This window comes from Xiphophorus hellerii, chromosome 4, assembly GCF_003331165.1.
Source record: "Xiphophorus hellerii strain 12219 chromosome 4, Xiphophorus_hellerii-4.1, whole genome shotgun sequence".
Lineage (NCBI taxonomy): Eukaryota > Metazoa > Chordata > Actinopteri > Cyprinodontiformes > Poeciliidae > Xiphophorus > Xiphophorus hellerii.
The window spans coordinates 6,096,593-6,115,751 of NC_045675.1; the positions used below are offsets into that span (position 1 = coordinate 6,096,593).

The 19,159-nt window shown below is 35.6% G+C and overlaps 1 protein-coding gene across 1 annotated transcript; it reads right to left on the reverse strand.

Moving 5' to 3' along the window:
- Nucleotides 1-249: 249 nt before the first annotated feature.
- Nucleotides 250-18,320, reverse strand: cd151l (CD151 antigen, like). The gene is made up of 8 exons (XM_032561190.1): nt 18,145-18,320; nt 15,323-15,407; nt 12,603-12,794; nt 5,474-5,548; nt 3,170-3,277; nt 1,777-1,935; nt 1,512-1,598; nt 250-1,426 (listed from the first exon to the last, which is right to left on the reverse strand). Exons 2-8 carry the CDS (start codon nt 15,404-15,406, stop codon nt 1,367-1,369), a joined length of 765 nt encoding a protein of 254 aa, XP_032417081.1. The 5' UTR covers nt 15,407; nt 18,145-18,320; the 3' UTR covers nt 250-1,366.
- Between the last annotated feature and the right edge of the window lie 839 nt (nt 18,321-19,159).

A 19,159-nucleotide genomic window follows, 5' to 3' on the forward strand; every position in this document is an offset into this window, starting at 1 on the left:
GTTACAACATAGTTTTAATAAACATAAAAAATTATAAAAATTACATACCTCAGCTTTAATAGATGGGAGAGGATATACGGTTGTCAAAATATTTCCATTTGTATTCAGACACCGTAGGTCGAGATTTTTCACTTGATTTCCATTATACATCTGCATGTTTCTTAAAGATTGTTGCCCAGTGGTGGCTCTACTCTTAAGTTTTTTGCAGCACAGATTTGATTGGGGAAACACACACACAAAAACAAATAATAGCATGGATCAGTGTTTATTCAAAGAACATCATACAATCGAAAGAAAAATACAGTAGGTTAATTCAGTGCTACGCTTAAGGCACACATTAAATGATCACTACCAAATCTGTGGAAATAATTTCTTACAGGTGTGTTAAATACAAAATGCTAGTCAAGCTGTAAAAAAAAAAAAAGTAAGCAAAACATTAATTTAAGAAGTACAATCAAAAAGGAAACATCAGTACCACTGATGTGATACAGTTGGCTTAATTTTGTTGTTTATAACTTTGGCATAGTTATATAAAAAAAGGCAAAAATCAAAAACAGTAGGTCCTTTATTACAAGCAACGTTATTCTTGCATGCATCATAGCATAATTTATTTTAACTTAGCTTTTAAACATTCGAACTGTCCAACAGCACATGAGCTGTGACAGACACCAACTAATCCAGCAGCGCTCTAATAACATGCAATAGAGTTGATTAAAAACATATTTTTATTATAAAGACACTTCAGGAAGTAAAAGCAAAACGTAAAATCCTGAAATGATTTGCAATAATGTTAAATATTTAAAAGGCCACTCTAATCTGAAATGCATGACTTTCGCATTACTACTGACACAAAATGTTGTCAGATTTAAAGGTTTGAGCTTATTATAGCCCATAATGCTGGTATAAAGAAGCTGTTAGATTCAGGATTAACACTTTCTATAAAGTACCAGTTTTACTCTACTGATCTTTACGTCACTCTCCCGCATACCAGCCATCCCATGTGTATTAAAAGTACTTTATGGCAATCAGTGTGGCAGAAAACAACATTGCCTAAGTCTCTAGGAGGCTATTCCTAACTAATTTAAACAATCTGTGTTAAAATTCCCATTGGCTCCTTTCAGAGGCTCTTCCTCCCCATGCTGTGATTTTGAAGACAAGACAGAGATTGCAATCTGAGTGCACTAATTGCATAAAAAAGGTTTGTAGTGTTTTTCCACCCTTTGTTTCCTAAAATGGGATTCTCTGATGTGTAATTAGATCCCTTGCATTTTCTTTAATTCTCCAGTGTAAAAAATAAAGAGAGAATCTATGAGCTATTTGAGTATAGTACGTGGCTAATAAGGCTGCCTCCTTCACCCACACTCTTTTAGTATGGCTCTGCCTTCAGACTTCGGTATAGGCAGCATGTAAACACCATTCCAATAATCTGCAGACCAGAGGGAAGGAAGGTAACATAGGTTATTATGTTTACTGAATACCTCCTTAAGTTGAATAAATATATACACACTCACCTGTACACATGCAATCCCAATGCCGACAGCTCCAATAATCTTCAGATGTTCCAGAATGAATTTCTCCAGTTTGCTGATGCAACCACCCTAAATGAAAAAACAAACAGTGGCTTCAGGTTACATCAGTACATGTGGGAGTATTGTTAAAGTCTCACTTCAAACAAATGCTATATACGCAGTACAGTTCTGCAGCACATACTGTCTAATCTGAAATTTCAGGACAGAAATACCGCTGAATCGAACTCAGCACGCAACACGTTCTCACCTCCACCTTGTAGATGTTGGAGGGGTGATCCCTTTGACCACATAAGTCAATTTCAGTCTTACAGCAGCTGTCAGGGACCTTCCTGCCCTTTGAATCTGCGCTGCGGATCCACTTGCTCTCCACCCAGTCAGTTGAGTTGTTGCTCCCACAACACTTGAACTGATGGAAAAGAAGGAAGGTATGCATCTTGAACTAGGAAATTTAATCAAACCAAAACATATAAAACTGTCACAATCAAGGAAAACCGGAAAAAGCAACTCGAGCATAAAGCCATTGTATGTAAGAGAAACTGCAAATATGTACAAAGTACAAAGGATAGATTAGTTTTATAAATTTCTTTGGTTGTTGCATTTTTATTTTGGATATTAAAAATATCTTCTGGTGTTAAGTGTTGTTAACAAAATTAAAATGTATTTTCATTTTGCCTTTGAGAAAGTTGATAAATGTCATTATCAATAGATTACTTGAAAATAGTCTCATTAACAAAGATATTATCTGGGACAATTTATCATAAAGCAAAATATGACATTGGCACAGGATAACTTCAGATTAATGGGTCCGTTAATCTGAAAGAACGGACCCGTAACAACTTCTCCATCTAATCTGAGAAATTTTGCAAAGAACAGACGAATAAATTCTGTCTCTAGATGTGAAAACCTTTTAGACACATTGGGCAAAAGACTTGCAGCTGTAAATACAACTGAAACTAATTGCAAGAAGTATTGGTTAGAGGAGCAGAGTATGAATGCATGCCACACTTTTCAGACTTTCTCACAAATCATAAAAAACAAGCATATTTTGTCTTGCAAAAGCATTATTTTTTGCAAAACACTTTAGCTATACTTGGGTGTCAATTGAAAGAAAAAAAAAAACAACAACCTCTGGTTAATATTTTTAATAATCCAGAACATCAGAGGCAAAACATAAAACATCAACGTATACTTGGACAAAAGTCCAGTTGTTAACTTTTCCAGCCCTAAGGATATAAAAGACCACAAAGGGTTTGAAAAACACACAATGTGATATAAACTAATGAGTTCTATCTACATCAGAGATTTATTCTTTCCTGCTGACAAATGGCATAGCTAGGGGTAGAATGCCTCCACAAAGAGTGGAAAAGTCCTTCAGGATTAGTTGAAGACATAAAGAGTAGAATCAGATTTGTTTTGACTCAACCAGTCATAAAAACCTCTAGCATAATGAGAATGATAGGTAAGCAAAATTCAGTCCAATCAAAAACTGTGCAAATTTTGGTGGCACACAGACAAACCTAACCAAAAGCTATCATATTCATAGAGTTTTATAGATTTTCAGGTTTTGCCAAAAAATTATGGCAACTTTTTTCTGTAATATTTGTAGAAATGTCCATCTGTGCATTTATCCATCTACTTACCTCTTGCTGCAGCTTGTCAACAGCCTTGGTGATGTGCTCGTTTTCATCGCTCTGTCTGTACTTGTTGGTCATAGTGGCCTTCAGGTTCTGCTTTAGTTCGTCATTCAGCTGTTAATCCAAACAGACAGCCACATATAAATGCTGCAGCTACCCAGTACAATTACAATAGGCGTCTGAGCACAAAGCATGAACATAAGTGATGAATTAGCTGCAACCGCCAAGTTTACTAAATATAGCACACAAGTAATACCGGGGATAAAACCTCTATTGTAACAATACATGCCACAGATGGCAGTTCTGCAGTCAGTAAGTAAAGCCAGTATAAAAGAAAATAAAGTCTGTATTTCTCTCTATTCTTTAAGCAGTGGCAGAAAAATGCTCACTGGAGGAGCAGGAGGTCTGTGGGGCTCAGTTTCTATGGCAACAAGCCAGCTGGGGAACCACTGGAAATCAAAGCATGAAGGGGATATCAAGGGAATGAATGATGAAAAGATGAATGGAAGATGGAGACAGAGAGACAATAGACAGAGAGCTGACGACAAAAAAGGAGAGGATGGAAGGGAAGATAGGAAAGTGAAATGCGGGTGTTAAGATTTCCATAATACCTGTTGACAGTTTGGGAAACAGAGTGAAGTGGAAACATCCAGAGACAGTATGGCACAGCAATCACAGCATTGTTAATGCTACCAAATAGCTGCAGATTTTTTAAGCGTAAATGTTTTCTATGGAATATCTAGCAAATAAATAAGGAGTTTCCCTCATTCTGAAACTGTAAGAGGGAAAGAACAAGACAGGTGTAGCTAATCAAACACAGGCAAGTTCCTCCATAAAAGCAGATGTCTTAACACTTTGCTTCTTTAACGGTGCGTTTCATTTGTAGTTGGAGGTCGGAAACTAAAACTTGGTAGTTGGAAAAATAATAGGAACACCCCTCGACGTTGGACTGCCCACTCGGAAAGTGGGAGTGATTCTGACTATGACCAGTTACAATTTGTAAGTCCAACTTTGTGTTTCAATATGGCCGCTTCTCGCATCAACAGCAGTAAGCTGTGGTGGAAACATGTTTATTTAACAAGAAGACTGTTGACTGGCAGAGCATTGCCTCAGTTGTGATGTGAAATCATCTACTGAGGGAAATACAACACAGCATGAGCACTCAGGTTTTTATCAGCACAATGCCAAGATAGAAAGACATCAGCAATGGTCCCTAAAGAAATGACAGTAGATACAACTGCACAATCCTATAAAAATCATGCAGTGTCTATGTCACTCCTGAATAACTCAATGAAGATATAAGTTTCAATATATATGAAATTAAGGAAACAAGGTCATGTAATGGGAAAACTGGCTGTGAGCTATCTGAGAGAAATTAGCTCCTAAAACCATGAATATTGTTTCAATCCTTAATAAGGTTAAGACATGAACCAATAATGTTTGTAAGCTGCTGATAAACTGGATATTTTTAATAATTGAAGTAGCTACACTGATTGCAATACACTTCAAGACTCTTCAGTTGCTGAGCTACAAGCAATCCAACTTTAGCTCTAGAGAAAGAGTAATGTCAAGTCAACATTGCTAACACAGGATAAAACACATCTTATTTGCTCATGTTAACAGTGAAGGGAAGATAATACACTGAGATGGCTGTGAGGTTCAGCTTGGATTTTAAATGAGCTAAAATGAGATAAACCAAATATTTATACATTCAGGTGTGGAAATAAAGCCTAAACCTGTTGCTAGTATAAGTGAGAAAAGTTCAAACAAATGGTCTCATAAAGTGCTGCCAAAGCATTCAGCCTTGATGTGTGTACTACTGGAGGCGTTTTTCATTCCATTTGGACTAAATGTACCACAAGTAATATGGGCAGTCAGATATTCATATTTTTAATGGGCTGTCCCATGTTTCCTTCCAGCAATCTCATTTATCATGCTGGTTTTGTTGCGTTTAGGATTACAGCAGAGCACAAGCCATGTGGGAAAAGAAACAGTTGTCTATGTTCTGTTACAAGGTTTTTGACTGCGTGCTTGGATTAGGAGCCACAAAACACTGCCAGCATGCTCTATTGATTTTATAGTAGCACGCTTTGTACTGCTACACACCTTAAACTCATCTGATGCCAGATGATCACTTTTTGTTTAGTACAGTCACATCTACTAACAGCTGCAATGTAGATTTATTAAGGTTTGATTCAAAATTGTACTGTACTGAGATATTCATCTGAATATCTAGTGCTTTTTGCACACCAATTTTCAGAATGCAAGTAGCTGATTTTCTATTCATTCTATTTGATAAATATGGCTTACCTGCTGATAATAGATGTAGGCCAGGACACCAGCCAGGATCTCCAACAGGAAGATACATAGAAGCAGCACAAAGTACTGAGTACAGAAAGAACAGAGGAAAAGGAACACACAGTTATTGGACAGTAATGAGATGAAGAGACAACTTACTAATAAATTACATGTGACAGCTCAGTGGCTGTGTCTAATCCTGCTTCCCTTGATTTATCTCAAATAGTTTTTCTATTACAAAACCGTTGTGTTATCCTTACTTAATCTACAGCAGTGCTACAAAAGTAGCAAAACTTAACAAAGAAGTTTGGAGGCATTCTTTTCGTCTAGAGTTAGAAATACTACTGTTAGACATTGGCCAACGGTACAAGATTTTAACAACCAACAAAGCATCCCTAATCTGCACTAATACTATTTAGTAATACTAGCAGATATGCTGAAAACAATTACAATAGCTTTATTTTGTATTCCACACAGAGGATAGGATACCCAGATTTGTTATTTCAGGTTGTGTAGATGAAAATGCCTAAACAAACACGGGGAAAATGAAATAGGCACACTTTCTGCCAATATATCCTGGTAGAAACAACACAAGGAAACAGAGAAAGGTTTCAGAAACCTTGCTGATTCTTTAACGTTAGCAATTAAGACAATTTTGACAGCAACAGAGGATTCAGCCAATGTCTCTGCTCCAATCTTCACCAAGCAGACCACAATGGAGGGATTCAACAAAATAAAATTACTTGAAACCCAAAGAGCAGTTTTATAAAAGGTTATTGCAGTTTTAGTTTTTTAATTGTAACATTGTAAAATCTTTGCATAACTGACTCATGACTATTGGAGAATACAAAGTGTTTTTCTAACAGTTCACTGAACTCTAGCCAGTGCTTGGTGAACTGTGTGTGATTGTGTGAACTGTCAGACTGAAAACTGAACCTATTAAAGAATATACTGTACAGTCTATTGTGTGCAATGTGTGTTTCACCTCCTTGAAACCCACATTGCACACAAGAGAAGTGTGGACTCAAGTGTCTCTCTCTATAGCTCCTAACTTCAGCTGCTAAGGAAAGCTATAAGGAACAGAAATATGGCATTACTCTGCATTTAGGACTGCATACAAAAGTAATACAGTTACTGCACACATATCAGTGTTAATATGAGGTAATCCAAAAGTAAAATGGGCACATATTAACCAATACCTATTTCTAATTTGTTGCCATTTGTGTATTTCTAGAGGGAAGGGATTTGATTGGGAATGTTGCAATGAAAGTGATGCAGGGCAAAATTGTGGGGTGTTAAAATGAAGCAATGATGCAAATTCAGTGAGCATACAAGTAAAAAAAAAACCCAAAAAACATGAAAATATGATTGTACATATTACATGTACAACTGTGCTACAAATAAAGCCTGATGACATACAATAAAAACCAAATTATAAAAACAACCCCCTTCCTTTTCAGACAGTTTGAATTTTCAGCAGTTTGACTCAAAGTAATAGATAATAGAGCTTCAAACCTTCAATTTATCACAGTTATAATCTCTGCTTATTCAGAGAGCTTTGTTGTTCAGAGTTTATTATCAACATCTGATTCGTGAACTATGGAAAAAGGAGGGAGAGTGAGGCTTTGTCATTTCTTGCCAAAAGAAAAAGCAGCATGTCCCTCTTCAGAATAGGAGACAAGAAGCGATATTATCTGACCAAGAGCTTGGCCTGAATTTCTCTTTGTCCGCCTCGATCACAGAGAGAAATTCAGCTTCGTGGTGGACTTAGTCTCCAACTTTGATGGCTCAGCCAGATTAAATCTTTGAACAGCTCTATGAATGCTGAAGAAGGGAAACGTTTAGAAGTTCAACAAAACACAAACGTTCAATGTAATAATTTTGACAATGGTTGATTGGGACATTACCAGGAAAACAAGGCCTTTAACACAGGATTTTTGAGTGTTAGTGTGAAATTACTCTAATATTTCACAAAGAGTTAGGTTATTGTAATAATATATCTTAGAATGTGAAAATAACATATAATTGTAACATATTAAATTCCAAGAATAGCTTTTTATTCCTTTAATATTTAATTTATCTATACATTTACTTATATACTTAAAAATATATATTTTGTGTCTGGTTATTTTAACATTAGGAGTTTTCCCATATAGTTTCTGATTTTTAGTAGTAAGATGGATTTTTGTATTACTATAATTAAAGTGTAAGTACACAACAAAGTAAGGCAATAGGTCTATATTTTTCCTTATAAAAACTACTCTGTCTTCTACAGACTGCAGTAGATATGCAGGGTGTGATATTCAACCTTTAGTCGCCTGTAGAGACTGAATGACTGAGTGCAAAGACTTAAAAGGGCCTCTCATGATTTCAGGCCCATTTTCTCTCACAGACTGTCACTTTACATCTGAGCCACCATTCTTCTCCCTCTATACATCAGGGCACAGTGTAACTCATGGCAAAAATCCTGTTGAAGCTTTGATTCCCACAGCACTGCATCGTGTAACAGCCGTATGTCTGAAAAAAATATTTTCTTTGTAGACAGCAAATATATCAATGTTGAATTTGACTATGTAGGCTCAGCAGATAGAAAAGAGGCCGTGGTTATCCTGGTTGTTGCGCACCTTTATCTACCACACTTTTTCCTTCCACTCAATGTTCCATTAATATGCTTGAATACAACTCCCTGAACAGGTACCATTTTTAGTAAAGACCTTTTGTAGCTTACACTACTTGCACAGGGTGTCGATGGCTGTCTGCTGGATATCTGTCAAGTTACATATACACCATAATATGATATAACACAACATTTGTGTATTAAAAAAATCCCTTTCAATAGGTATTTTTTTTGTGACTTTCAATTAACTTTTTCATAAAATTTTAATAAATTTAGTTGAAACTTCCTACCTTTTGTGCAACATCAATAAAGTATTTTGGCTAAAGGTTTGAAGATTACAGAGGCATAAATCAGAGCATTTTACAAGTATAATTATGGATGAGATTTTATTGTGAGGTCTAAAATGTCTAAAGTCTGAAAATATGTCAAGATTAAGAAGATATTGTAAATTATTCATCCATTATGATCACTCAGATTTCCCGGAGAATACAAATACTGAATGACAGCTTTTTCTTGGAATCTGAATTTCATAAATAAAACATTTTGTATGAAGAAATACTAACAACTTCAAAATGCTAATGCTTTAAAATTTAAAGAGAACACTTTATTTCACAAATTTGCCTCGTTTTGGACCTGACTAAAGTCACACAAACATACAAAACAACACCTTGATGCACTCCATTTCTGGCCATCTTCCACCTGACAACTTCATTCCTTCTCTGTGATTCATGACTCTCATCTCCACTCTTCACTATGCATCAAGGAGCACAGGCACAAGCAGAATGTGTTCACAGATTTTAAACCAAGACTCTGCTTCAGCTCACACAATATCTGCTATCCAATTAAGGTTTCTTAGACCTAGTGTATTTAATCCTGTGCATTTATTATAACACATCATCCCAAGAGTTGATCTGGGCATGATGCATCTAAGGTTAGGCGATTGTTCAAAGACCCTGGCTGACTCAATAACGGCTTTCATTTGTGGTTCATGAGCAGTAAACATATTAGTTTCGAAAGGCTCATCAGGTTTCTGAACAGCAGCTCTGACCAGAATGAAGTCCAAAGCAGCAATCTCTTTAACCTTTGCTTCTGCACCCAGCCTGCTGCTTGAGATAAAAACATTCAATAAAAAGCAAAGGGAGACAACAAATACATTTAGATAAGGAAAGATGGTAAAGAACAAAGAAGACATGGATATTGAGAAAAAGATTGTAAAACAGAACAGAACACATTTTTTGCTTGTTAGATTTGGTAGAGAACTAAGTTACCAATCTGCAAAAGATCGCTGGATGTTTCAAATATTTTTTGAGAAGCTAATATGTGTCTTATTGCTATTATGTTAAATGTGTGTCTTTTATTCAAGGGAAACATTTTTTGACAAAACATTTAAAAAGTTAGAACAAAAGTATATAAGAGAGCAAATAGAAAAAACAAAACAACAAGATGAAATATACTGAATTTTTTGAACGCATTTACTTGCCAATAAGTTTTGAGCCAGGTCTAATTTCTATTCAAAAACTATAAAGACATGATGAAAATTACGATAAGTCATCTAAACTCAAAATGTTAATAATTATTTATCTTTGAAGCAGAAGTCAGTGTTAAGAAGGGGAGTGGTTGTGAAAACGGTTGTCTTAAATAAATACTTTAAAACAAAGACAATATCATATAATATGTGTAGACATTGCATCTTATATTAGCATACATAAGAAATGTTAGCATTACTGAGTTTCTTTGTATTTCTTAAATATAGATTATAAACTCTGGAATTTCCAAATTTAAGGATGGGAAATTTAAGAACTTAAAATGATGGGCCAGATCAATCTCTCTAAACTCAACTTAGCTTTCTTGTTCTCTGCTAAAAGTACTACTCTCCATGCAATTTGACAAACTGAGCTTAAACTAATTATTCCTTAAAAAAAAGAAAAAAGTGAAAAACTAGCACAATCAAAGCTGACATCTTCTGTTCTGCAAAAATCTCACTGAGTGTAAGCAAGAATAAAAAAATAAGAGAAACTGAATGAATTTGCTCTTCCACTGCTGAATCTAGCCACTAAGAATTAAACTCCATTTAAATTCTTAATCTGAAGAATTTAAATAAAGACACACCGAATACTGTGTGTCGTTATTCTCCCTGTTCTGTTTCTTTCAAATATAAATACAATGAAGGTGAGGGTTTGGAGAAACTCGCCAAACCTCCCTAGCCTGGCCCTTGCAGTTTGCTCTTTGGATCTTTGTTCTCCTGACCTCTATGTAGCGTAAACATCATCTATATCCTCCCTGAAAGTCCTTTAGTCAAAAGAAACAGCAGCTGGTCTATTTAGGCCTTAAAGAAGCAAAATACTGCAGTGAAGCTGTGGAGGGAATCATTTTGAAGACATCAGCTCTTGTGACCTTCAGGTTACACAACAGAGGTGCCAATCAGTGCATGTGTGCTCTCAGCAAGAAACAGGTGAGAACCCCCACATACCCACACAAAAAAAACAATTACCTTTCCACTCTCCCCCTCCTTCCTGTCTTTATGTTCAACCTCTATTAACAATCCAGATAGCATCTCTCCTTGCCGACAAGTATATTCGTTCATGCTGATTCATCGCTGTAATCTCAACTCTTCAGAAAGTATCAAGCATTGAAATCACACTGGAAAAGAAAAGGTCACATGCAAATAAATTCCTGAGTTAAAAATCTAATTGATTAAATTAATGTGGAATTTTTTAGGTTGCTATACATAGATTGAAGCTAAGAGCAGTATATCAAGTTTTAAGTAATTTATTACAATTCCACAGAAACACTGAGAAGTTTGTAGGAACAAATGAGGAAAGAAAATGAAAATGTAACTATAAATTGACTAGTAGCTCACAATTAATTAAAACTGTATTATTTATCATAGTTTAAACAAAATTAAATTAAGGGCTAGACCCCTTTTGAAGAGGTAACACATGACTTTCTTACATCTCGCTTGAATCACTGCAACTCCTTGTATGTTTGTGTTTATCAGGCATTGCTAACGCATCTGCAGTTTGTACACAATGCAGCAGCTTGCCTCCTGTCTGAAAGCAAAAGGTGCATTTACATTATCCTTGCACTGGCTTCCTATTTTTTTACAGAATTCAGTTGGATATTTTACTGTTGACCTGCAAGTCTTAACAGCTTGGCACCACACTGCTTATCTGATCTTATTCCCTCTCAAGAAGAGACCAATGGCTCTTAGATCCACTGGTCAAATACTCTCAGATACCCTCAGATCCAGACTAAAAACCAGAGGTGACTAAGTCTTTTCTGTAGTGGACCCAGAGCTCTGAAACAGCCTACCTTTAAAAAAGCAGAGACACTCCAATATTGCTCTATTTAAATCTTTTCTACAAACATTTTTTTATTTTGGCTTACAATTCTAGCTAAGCACGGTTTTGTGGCAATTGTCAAAAAGTGGAAGATGCACTGCTTTGGTCCAAGGCCCAGAACCTCTCCACCCACATCCTCTAGTACAGAATAGACAGGAGAGGTTGAGGGGAAAACAAAGACAACGCTGGATGGACGACATCAAAGGGAAGATAAGTGGGGGAATCTGCGGCTGTTGCCAGAGAGCAGCGGTGAAAGTCCCCAACCTACAATGATAAGGATGGGACTAGACTAGAGTAGACCTCTTCTCAGAGGTCAGAGAAGTTCCATCACATTGTGGTAAGCAGATCCTGACAGCACCAGGGTATGATCAATGATCAGAAAAAGATGGGATTTTTGTGCTTACAACTGAATGGACACAAGTCAAATATGGCCAAATATGGTCATGTCTATTAGCAAGAATTTCAAACTGGTCACTATTCAAAAGTAAAAAGCTTCCATTGCAGTGCAATGGAGAGAGACGAAGTACAAACAACAATACACACATACTCATACCTAAGGGGAATACAGAAAACCTAATTAAACTAACAGTCATGTGTTTTGATTGTGGGAAGGAAACCGTACATGGATGAGCTCTCTATCAAAATGCAAATTCTATGCAGAAGCAGCATGGAACCTTCTTGTTGCAAGGCAATGGTTCTAACCACATTGTCCCCCCATTTCACCCTTGGAACAAAGTCACAAGAGTTAAATGTCTGTATGAGAAAACTGTTTTGGGATTGTTGGGAGGCGGTTTTATTGGAAGACTCTGTGCTGAGTCTGTGTTCCAAGTCCAAATGTCTGTTTTGTCTGAAGAGAAATATATTAGCTGGGATCTCATAACATGAAAGTACTGGAAAAACAGAACTGTGGTTTTAATATTTGCTTAATACGTTTTGGCTTACTGACAGTAAGGAAAAATCTTTTCACATGCCAAGAAAAAAACCCCCAAGAATCACTCCACATTATTACAACTCAGCTTCCACAGTTGTGCTTAGTGGCAGAAAAAACATTTTGTATTTTCTGATTTCATTTTGTTGACGCTGTACACCAGAAGCAACTTTTGTTTCACACATTGTGATATTTTCACAGCACTGAAGTTGCATGCAGCTTCCATTATCTTTCTACCTTGGTGTGATCTCTTACCACTCCCAGCAGCTTCCTCTGCTCCTTGAAAGTGGCACAGCAGCCCAGCACGCCTGTTACCATGACAATGGCTCCAGCCAGGACCAGTATGTAGGCGGAGGCAGCGTAGGTCTTGGAGGGGAGGAGGCTTATGTAGTCGCTCTTTTCCACCAAGGTCCAAACACCCACTGCCATCACAACGCCTCCTGCCAGCTGGGAGAAAAAGGCACAGGATGGATTCAGGTTTCTTTCAGTGGACAGAGCGTAAAAGCAAAACAACTCATGTTCTGGTCCAGAAAGCAGTAAAAACTGCAATAATTGAGAGGAAACTTTAGCTCCAGAGAGAAAAAGTTTACTTCAATTTCCACATTGTCTAAATGATCATCTAAAGGACAAAAACAGGGCTTAGCACAAGATGTGTTAATCTAAAGAATAACTATAGAGAAGAACTTGAGTTTTATTTTCTTTACTGAAATAACAGAATGGAACAAATTGATGGATATGTGTGGCAGTCATGTTTCGTTAACAGAAAGTGCAAAGCAATCCAGATTTTCTCATTTACCTGTGCTTCATTCTGTTAGGTGCTTAAAATGAAGTAAGTGGACTGTTTGGTATCCTTAAGTTTTCTATTCGTTAATAACTTTTCAGAATTGGATTAAAACACATGCTGCATTGTAGCACATGCTACAATTTAGGATAATTTCATAAGTTTTGTTTTAGTGCCTTTTAAACTTTGAGTTGAAGGTAGCAGTAAAACTTTCACACTGATGTTCAGGTAAAAAAAACATTTTTTGTGGTTATTTTCATAAAAATTCTGCTCTGAATTTGAAAGAGTGAACAAGGTTTAACAGAGCTGGACAAAAATCTGAAAGGTCAACAAGGCATTTTCAATTATATAAAATAAATTTCCTTCCCAGAAACAAAGGACAAAACATTTGCATGGAGAAAATGATTCTCAAAAAAAGACAGACTTTAACTGTGGTCATGTAAGTATTCACAACTTTTAAAAGCAATGATTTGGCTTGCATGTTTTTGAGCATGAAACAAGACAAACTAATCAAATACAAATTAAAATAGGAAGATCCTAAAAGCAAATACTTGTCACAATTAAGAAGAGAGAAAAAAGAGTCACATCAATCTAAGGTAATTAACACTGATTCACTAATTACATAATGGCTGGGAAAAAAATCCTACGCAAGAACTGAAAAATCTGAGCAATGTAAAGCATGTACAAGTAGATGCTTCACATTGTAACAGAAACATGAATAAGATATGCCTTAATCTGTTAGAATTAAAGAGAATCAGGTTTAAGCTTTAAAATAATAACAAGGTTGAAAAGGGTTACCCTGTTTTTTTAACAGAGTTAAAAAACTCTGAGTTAAAAACCAAACAATTGGATTATTAGAACATATCCACAAATATTTGAAGCTCATACATCGGTGACACCCAGTGGCAGTGAGAGGAACATCTGAATTTCATGTTTGATAAGAATTTCTCCACTCACGAAAACATGCTAGAAACTCACAGGCACCCACAAAGAGTAATATCACTTACAACTAGTAACTGAATGAAGCAAGTTTATATTTTCTGTTCAGTGTCTGCATGCACACATGTGCCATACAATGTGCATACTTTATAGTTTCAGATTTAACTTTTCACATTTTTCTGTTAATTTTAGGGTAATGGTCATAGAATATAATGTTTAAGACTTTAATTTTAGGTTTAGTTGATGAAAAGGTGTTTAATCTTTTTCTGTTTTTCTTCAATTTAAAAGCAAGTTTCTTGTTTGAGTCATGTACTAATTTTTTTTTTTACATTTTATAAGTACTAAATGTCCAGAATCACATGTATTTTTTAATTCATATTTTAGACATAATTACTACATATTTAACAATAACAGATAATTTCCATACATTTCTGGATTACATAAGAACCCTGAAAATACACATGAAAAATGTAGTAATTTCACAAACACTTTACATTAATTCTCAAAAATCAAATCAGTTCTTGACAAACGTAAAAAGATCCAAAGACACCTACTTGAATTTTAAGGTCATATGTTTTATGAATACAAATGATGAAGACATCAATCTAAGGTAATTAACACTGATTAATTACCTTAATAACACAGATCAGTGTTCAGTTTTGATTTAGTGAAAAAATATTACGACATCTTTGCTCGTGTAACTACACGTAATTTACACCATTATTTTCAATAGAGAATTGATTCATTATTACGTATGCACAGAGTGGAAAGTGTTAATTCAAATCAATCAGGAAGACCTGTTCATTATGTTGATTGCATCTCTATATTTAAACCACATTGTGCAAACAAATGTGAATTCTGCTATGTTGTCTTCCCTTTTGGTAAATGTCAAAAGTTGTTTTAATGGCAAAGTTTTAAAAAAGAAAATCTGCTTGTTGACATTAAAATATTTTTTTCTACAATCCAGATCAATCTGATCAGGCTATCTAAAGTTGGCAGAAAATACTGAAACAAAAACAGTTAAAAATCTGTTAGATGTCTATACTATTAGCAGCGAGATTAAACTAGACAACTTTAGGTATTAAACAATAACTATTTTGATCATCTAATTTCTTTTCCACTCCAAATCCAGCAATCTGTAGCAGCTCAGCTAAAATTGTTTAAGTCAAATGTACTTTTACCAACAGTGCATATTTGCAGAGACATTACTACCAAATCATCTGTGACAACTCAGCGTGCCCCAATGGAAACTTACCCAAAAGAGAAAGTTGAAAGTAAACAGGAGGTATTTCAGGCAGACAGTTCCACATGCTTCCTTCTTCTCCTCATAAGCCCCCATGCTGGAAAGAAACAGTAGACAGACACTCATAATCAAACTGTGATGCCAACTTGTGATTTGTTTTTAATATACAATACAAATACCACTATTAATATACAATAAAAATTCAATTAAAAAAGCACCCAAACTTATCAAGTCCATGCCAATCTAAGGGCATGATATTTGACAATGATGTTTATAAAAATACTTTTTTTAAATTAGCTGGTAAGTTGGAGTTATTTGCACAGTTATTTCCACAGCTAGTACACAGTTTCAAGTAAAACTAACTTCACAGTCACTGTGAACAATTTTTACTAAAATAATTGTTATACTGTTAAATTTGACTGTGGAGAAGTCAGAATTACTTTAGAAGTGTGGGCAGAATCAGTGAGTTGAGTTATTACATCTGAATCCAGACAGCTCCATGACTAAGAAGTGAGTAAGAGCTAAAGTTTGGAACAGGCTGGAATTAATGAGTAATCACCCACTTCTCATGTGTTGGACATCTACTCTTTTAGGGACAAAAGTTAACATTGTTTTCTTCTAATGTTGAAAAGCTTCACTAACTTTTATGTTCTTAAATTAACAATTTAATCTCTAAGATACTATTTCAAGAGTTAAAAAAAACTGTTAAAATCAAAATTTCCTAAGACTTTATGGATTACGAATGGCACATTCTTTACTAGTAATTAGATTTTTAAAAAGGCAAACATGCTCAGAGAAAAACATGCTCAGAGAATACTATAAATAATCTCTTTAATCTCTTTTATAACTTCTAATCTCTTGTCCATTTTGTAAAATAATGGTGATCTCATGTGCTGCTTGCTGGACCACACGCATTATGTGCCTTACTAAATTTTAAAACCTATTTTTAATCAATATTATTGATGTTTTCTATTGCTCAATAAATTACTGAGGTTGTTTTCTTGTCCAGCACTACCTTCACCCACAAAGAGGTTATAGAAATAAATGAATGGCAAGTTTTGAAATATAACCAATCTGATTGTATCAATTTTAAAAACACATTAGCAATATTCTAATTAGAGAGCCGTCTAATCAAAGTTGCCCTACATGCTAAGGTTTGAGGAGTGAGTAATGAATAATACACTTTGCAATGACTAAAGCTGCCTTTCTGGTAACTGTGCTCTTTACACCTAGCTGTTTTAAACCCACAGTTTTCTTGGATAACTTCCCAGTCAAGCCCAAACTCGTGCTGCCTCTTTCTCCACTTCATTGTCTCATCCTGACTCTCTCTTCTCCTTTGCCCACCCCCACATTTACAATGCAGTCTGTTTCTATGTGGCCACGCATATGACAGAGTGACAGAGTGTGGCTGCTCTCCATCTGTTACAGTGGGGCCTTTTAGTGTGCTCCTGTTAATTAAATTCAAACAAGACGTAACTGCCAACGCTGTCTTTTCTTTCCAGTGCACAACACGAAAACTGCTGAATAAAGATATCTGTTTGAATGCCTGTGAGCTTTTCTTTCAAATGAATCTGGATGGTTTGTGGATCTAATTAGGCATTTTCTTCATTACTCAGATAAGCATTAGGCAAGAAATATCTCTGTTAAAGCCAGTGCCGCCTGTCTGTTTGACAGAGCTGCAACAGCATCATACTTTCAGCTCTTAGGATTTATTTGAAGACTTACAGTGTCTTAAACAATGCCATTATTATGACAGCCAGTTCTACTTTAAAGAAAGTAAAATCTCAACAAGAAATAAGAAAAAAAAAGATAATCATTGTAAAGATGTATTCTTTACAAGGAGTTTTTTTAATGCATTTTTTATTGTAGCAAAGTCTATCAAGTTATTTTGATGTACAAATTTGAGCTTGCTTGATAACTTTTGGATATTTTACAAACTAGCAAGAGACATTACTCCAGATTTTGCAACATCAGGAAAACGAGAAATTGCAATAAGTTGCTTAAAACTGCCATAATATTTTTCTCACCTCTTTTCGAGTTTTTCTTCTAAAAACATACACGAGGGCGGATATGTTAGTAGCATAACTTGCATGCATTGCAACCGAAGTATAATATTCTTCAGCCAATAACATATTGGCTGATGTAAATAATTTTTAACATATGAGAGCGTCAGTCGGATCAATAAAACGGGGTTGACGTGTGTTGGTTTTTCTACTCAAAGTGATCATTTTCTACCCAGGTCATAAGTTAAACATTGATATACTAGGCTTGATGTATTCTTCCAAAATGCAAATAAACGATAAATGGAAACATTTATAAATTAAATCACAGATCAAATAGCAGTAAGTTACAATATGGCTCCAGTGACTCATGCACAAACCTGGAAAACAACTTAAATGGAACACAGAGTACAACTTTCCTGAAGTTTCTTGAAGGGTCTGGTCTTATAATTAACATTTTAAATTTTTCCTTAATGCCAGTATATCAAATGTCTCCACCAAAATGCTGGTTAGATGACTATATTCCAGAAAACAAAAACAGTTTTCTGTACTGTTAAAGCCAACCTTTGTGCAAGCTAGCGCTAAAGCTGAATGGGCTGACATAACTAGCAGGGAAAATGGTTTGTTTTTAAGCAACGCCGCCCACTTTAAACAGTCTCGTAAAAACTAATGAAGACACAGTTTTTGTGTTAAACTGCGGAACGTTTCAGTAACTAAACCCACATTATGTCTATGACTAAACCAAGGTCGACAGCAGCTCCGTCTGTAGTGTTTACTAACTAACCCGCAGTCTGGGCTAACGTTGACCACATACTACTTCCTGTTTTCACTCACCTGCTATTTCTTCTGTCTTCTATTACTACAACGAGATTAAATAGATGATTGATATATTATTAAACGTCGCCTATGTTCATTCCACGTTTAGCTGAAAGAAGCTACGCTGAGAGGAGAATAGGAGGAAAAAAAATCTGTGCTAGGCTCAGAAAAAGAGGCTGGAGCTGCTTTAGGAGACTCCTCCCTATGCCACCTTGTTTCTTGGTTTTCATGTCCTGAGGTGAAGAATGGAATTCATCAGGCGTGGCAGAAAAGTCTTCCACACGGCAGAGGACTCAGACTATTTAATCTCAGAATTCAAAAAAGTTATAATTCTGATTATAGCCAGCATTCATCTCCAGGCAGACATTTTTCACATGGGCCATTCAATGGTTGCAGAATGTGTGGTTACGTTGTGGCAATCACATTTCTGGTCATACATATCTCTAAGTTTCATTGATGCAGCTGCCAATCTGGCAAACCAACAAAGCACATGCTCTAGTCTAGGGTATCTGAATTATGCATTTATGAAGAACAAAACAATTGGGAAAGGAAAGTGCAAAGTTAATTGGGTGTAACCGTTTGTGTTTCTTGTGTGTAATAGTACAGGCTTACCACTAGATGACAACAGTTACTTTAAAGCTTGACTCCAGTTTGCTGGAATCCTTACCGTAATCTTGAAGTTAAATGTGACAGAATGACCTAGAAAACGGTCCACCTTTATTTACATGAACTGTATCCTGCATAGTATAGTGTAGGTTGTAAAATATCAGTTCGGTTTGCGAAACAAGTCAATATAAGGCATATACATGAAAATAAAGAAGAAATCCACTAGTTTATGGAAACATTTAAGCTATAAAAGAAATGAAACACAAACAGCGCAGGTAGGAAATCTAATCAGGCTTGAGATTTTACATGCTTGCCACACATTTCCCCATGGCCTGATTGAGAACTAAAACAAATCCAAAATTTTTCAATTGACAAAACCATAAAAACAGAAATTTAACATCATCTGTGGTACATGAGTCTGTATAAA